Raw genomic sequence first — 4,889 nt, 5'->3', positions numbered from 1 at the left:
CTCAAAGGGGTCATAATGATGTACTTTCCATGAAAAGCGGGATTTAGCATAATTGCCTCCAAGGCATTAAACATGGTCTTTTAATAAACTGAAGCTGAGGATGGGAGAAAAAGGAGCAGGGGGTGAAAGTAAATTAGAAGAACTGAAGAAGTTAGTGTCAGCCTCAAAGAGAGTGTGGATGTTAGAAAAGAAGGGAGCTGGAAAATGGATTTAACACTTGCCTTTTGTAAGCACAGCAAAGTGGGGGAGTCTTTAAACATCTGTAAAAATGTGCTGAGCAACTTAACAGGCAGAGACAAAGGCAGTCACACCAAAAAAACAACCGCATGGTAAGAGGGGGATGTGCTGACACAGCAAAGGGTGTGCAGCAGGTTCTGCTGAGAGAATATTCTAGATTAGAGGATCGCGCAGACCATAATTACAGCTGCTCAAGTGGACACCAATCCCCAAAAAAGACTAGTCGTGGAAAACTGCCAGTGTAGTGTGTAGCACCAGAAAGAGGCGATGTGACTGCTGTCATGTCTGGATAAACAATATGAAAAGCTTGGTGGTGCGCACAGAAACTCAAGGAATTATATTTATAATATATTTGTATTTGTTCAATGCAAATTTCATGATAATCCACTCAGTGGCGGTCAACACATATCACTAAAACATAAAATAACGTAACCCCCCAAACCCTTTGGGTCTTTATAAAAAGTGACAGGAATCAATTTATAGTCACTAAAATAATATTTTAGTCTGGACCAAAGGTACCGAGCAGCGCTGCCATCCCCATAGATCTTCTCTGCTAACATGGCTAAAATAGGCTCCTGCCATTAAGGAGAGACATAACACATCTACTTCTACCTCACTTAAAAAACATTCATCTACAAAATATCTGTTAAAACAGACGCTAATGCTCAACCTGATGCCACCTCCAACTGTTTACTGTTGGACAAAAATGTCTGCTCTATTCATCTCCCACGTAGCGGGGTGGAGGTTGACAAAAACAAACAATCTTTACACAAGCTGCTGCTCAGGCTCTTGGCACAGACACAAGATTCTTCTCCAGACAACTTTGAGATGTGTTTTTTTTTCACTGTTGTCCAGATTAGATTCAACATTAGATTCCAAAAGTTGGACAACCAGACTTGTTTATGCTTTTTGACATTTGGTCACGTTTGGGTTCCAAATGTGACCAAATGTATCTACTTACGTAAAAGTGAAGACAAACTTCTGAAGCACTGGAGATAAGTCAGAAAGAAGACAGAGCGTCAGTGTTAGGCTGCTGGAGCTGCAGTGAATGGGGCAGATGAGGTGAATAAGCCTGTGTCCTGCTGCTGAGCAGAGAGTAGCAAGACACATGGAGTAATTATTGGTGAAATGGAGAGAAGAGACAGATGGTGTAGAACAGGCCAGCGGTCAGTACAGTCGTCCTGTTAGCCAAGACGTAAAAAGACCTCTGTGGGCAGCCAGAGGGACATATGGAGAGTTGTGTTTGCATGTGCGCAAGTGTATGTGCGCGCGTGTGTGTACTCTGTTTGCATGTTTATTTGTGTGAGCACGTGGATTTCGGACAAAGTTTATGCAAGGTCTGTGTGCGCGGAGGGCAGAATGTTTAAGCATGCGCAAGTGTGTGTAAAGGCTTTGAAGGCTGCTGTAGGTGTTTTAGTGGGTATTTACAGCCAAAGTTAGACGAGACACTTGGATTTATGGGTATAAAATCAACAATTCAGCCTGGTATTATTTGTAGAGCAAAGGGTTTATGTTTAGGGAACAATTAAATAGTTATAAAAACACGCAGTTTGAAAAAAAAGTGAGATCTTTCACTTTTCTTAGTCATTATTGTATACATACTGGATCATTATTCCGGCGTTCCAAAAACCCGAGACATGTTTTAGTTGTGTTTCTCTGTATGTTTATTTAAATGCGCAATTGTGGAGAGGTGACATGTGTTCCCTGAGCCTGGGATCCCCACCAGGTGTGCTGTTTTCCTCCCACATTCAAATAATATGCATGTTAGGTTAACTGGTAATTCTAAATTGGCCTGCATGTTTGCCCTGACTAGCATGAACCAAATAAAAAAGGAGGAGGGGGTCAAAGTATATTAACCACCTGGGAGAGCCTCCAAAACCTCTAAAACCTCTGCTCTCATAGTTACAGAAGCTGTTAAGTAAGTGTATGGCTGAAAAAAGTCATAATTACTAATGAATTCAGTAAGTGTGAGCTCTTAGTTCTTGTAAACATGTCACCTGGCATTCGCAGATGCTGCTGCACACAGTTTTCACTGGATGATTCTTAATTGTATGAGATTAGAAACCATGTAAGGGAAGGTTTTAAGTAGAGAGACACACAAGATGAGGATGACGGTAATCTTGTTGTCTGGATCTGACATTAATAACATACTTTCTAGGACTATTTTAAAAGTCTGTGCTGAGACCAACTCAGCCAGTGGGGAAGACAGCCCTGGTGGACAGCCAGGCTTGGCTAATACCACTATGGACCTGTCATGCCAAGTGTGGTTATACTAATGACAGCGGTTGTGGTTAACCTCTACTACAGGGGGGTTGGAACAGCAATCCAGGCATGGGGCTGCCTAATCTGTGGAGGGATGTTAGTCCATTATACTTTTCCATCCCTTTCACTCAGACACACACACACACACACACACACACACACACACACACACACACATCCATTTCTATGTCTCTTTCCACCTCTGGTACTCTGCCTGGCCCACAGTAACATACTTACCGGTAGGCGTTTTGCTCAAACGCTTCTGCTGCAGGGAATCCTAACATGCCACAGACAACACGGCTGCTGCTCAGGTCCCATCCACGATTACATACATGACGCCACTTCCCAGCATGCTTCACTTCCAGCACTCCCTCTGTGACCAGACCGCCGTGGCTGCTGGACAACACTGGCCGCAGACGAGCCTCCTCTAAGTGAACTCTCTCAGATCCCTGTTGACAGGAAAAAACAGAACGGGCACTGATTTATCCCAAATAAATAATCATTGTTGTCTTTTTAGCTTCGCATCAACAATTCATTTAAAGGTTGACACATTGTCCTACTGTTTAAATAAGCATAAGCAGATAGCACACAATCAAGACAAGAATAACACGAGGAGATTCCTATGCGTTGTCTCTAATCATCCACATTAAATACTGTTGGCAGCAGGAAAGAAACTAACAGAGGTCGACAGAGTTTGTTTAACGTGTTGGGATATGTGTCATCGTGATTACAAAATGGTCAAGAAGTGTAAACTCGGCAAGTTGAAAAGAAGAAAAAATAAAGTCAAACAGCAGGGATAAATAGCAGAGTTTCCTCTGATCTAAAGTTTTTCCTTCAGAGGAAGAGCTATTGGTGGTTAAACTAAACTTCAGGCCATGGTAATTCATAAGAACTGGTTCTGGGGAAGGTCTGGTTTTAGGTTTGTCTCTAATTATACATGTCCACTGGCCTGTGGTTCCACAAATGACATTTCTGCAGAAGTCTGGCTAAAACTAGACTGGGTTGCTTCTTTGGTGTGCACTAGAGGCTGTGTGTATTGTGCGTGTGTGTGTGTGTGTTTACCTGTGTGTAGTATGCACCATTCTCCGCTCCTATGTCTGGATAAAGAGTTTCTGGTTCAACATGGTTCCCACTGAGCTGCTGATTCCTGTCACTCCTCCTCCCAGAGGGGATCTGGGATTCAGGCTGATATTGGGACTGCCTGTTCACCCTCTCCTCTTCCTGTTGTCTCCCTGCCTGTGGACTGCTCCGTGCCGTTTCCTGTCTTTGCCTGTAAGTTTCACCATTTGCCAGACGTGAAAGTAGCTGGTGCCCTTGTGGAGCAGCTGGGCTGACTTGGTTGTTGTCTCTTGAACCACCTCGATTTCGTCGCAAGATCTGGATCTCATGACCATTTTCTTGCGGGGAGATGTTGCTACGGCGGGAAGAGACTGGGTTGCGATGGAGAGCAATCTCATGGCCTCTTTGAGAGGCAGATGAGATGTGTGCTGGGCCTGGAGGTGGAGCTGGGGGCGACAGAGACTGTCTTGGTGACTGGTTTCTCTGTCTTTGCTGGTTGGAAGATGAAGGACTCTCTTCTACAGTCACAGCAGGGAAACCGGGTCTCCTTTCTGGGCTGCAAACAACTCCTAGATCCTCAGCATGGCTACAGTCATTGACCCCCCAACCATTGGAACGACATTCTGCAATAGAGGCCTCTGTGCCTCTGCAGCGCACATTGTCTAACCAGATCACACCTAACACAAGAAAGAGTGGCAAGTCATCAAATAAAGGGAAATCAATCAAGAGACTTGTATTTTAAAGCTTCATATTTTTGGCTGGACCTACCTTGTCCTTGGCCAAACCTGGCACTGTGTGCCCAGGTCAAGCTGCGCTGGAAGCCCAACTGCCGGCATATCACATTGGCCAGGTTAAGATCTACCTCATCATCACACACAGTGCCCCATGCGCCATTGTAGAGCACCTCCACACGTCCTTCGTTTGTACTGCGCCGGTTTAAGCCTGCAAGGCGTACATGGACCTCCTGGTGCATAAAACGAAGGGGGGCAGAGGAGAAGCAGGACAAGGAGCGTAGACAAGGAGCTGAGCCACCGCATCCTGGTAGGGGGGAAAACAAAGAGTGAAACACAGGCTGATAGAAACATCAGCCTGACATCAGCTCAAAAGAGCAAAGCAGACAAGATGCTTGCAGCTCCCAAAATAAATGTGTATGTTACCACAAAAATCTTCAAAATAACACAAAGCCATGGAAGTCACATTCCATAGTCTAACAGAACGTATAATTAGAAACCTTTTCTTCAACCCTAATGGGACATTCCACAGTAAAATGAAAGATTGATAGATGTTTTTATCCTTTAAAATAATCAGAGTCATTTAAAGTACAGCGGGAG

The 4,889-nt window shown here is 44.3% G+C and overlaps 1 protein-coding gene across 1 annotated transcript in view; it reads right to left on the bottom strand.

Annotated features, from left to right (window-relative positions):
• The window catches only part of LOC102299380 (lysyl oxidase homolog 4), an 18,640-nt gene extending 14,045 nt beyond the window's left edge, over positions 1 to 4,595 (bottom strand). Inside the window, 4 exon segments of the mRNA XM_014330693.1 lie at positions 2,737 to 2,948; positions 3,562 to 4,235; positions 4,327 to 4,525; positions 4,527 to 4,595. Coding sequence (XP_014186179.1) covers positions 2,737 to 2,948; positions 3,562 to 4,235; positions 4,327 to 4,525; positions 4,527 to 4,595 — 1,154 coding nt within the window.
• Positions 4,596 to 4,889: the final 294 nt, after the last annotated feature.

Source organism: Haplochromis burtoni, unplaced genomic scaffold (assembly GCF_018398535.1).
Source record: "Haplochromis burtoni strain Fernald_Lab_line unplaced genomic scaffold, NCSU_Asbu1 Contig_70, whole genome shotgun sequence".
NCBI classification, from domain to species: domain Eukaryota; kingdom Metazoa; phylum Chordata; class Actinopteri; order Cichliformes; family Cichlidae; genus Haplochromis; species Haplochromis burtoni.
This window is presented reverse-complemented; position numbering and strand designations above follow the sequence as displayed.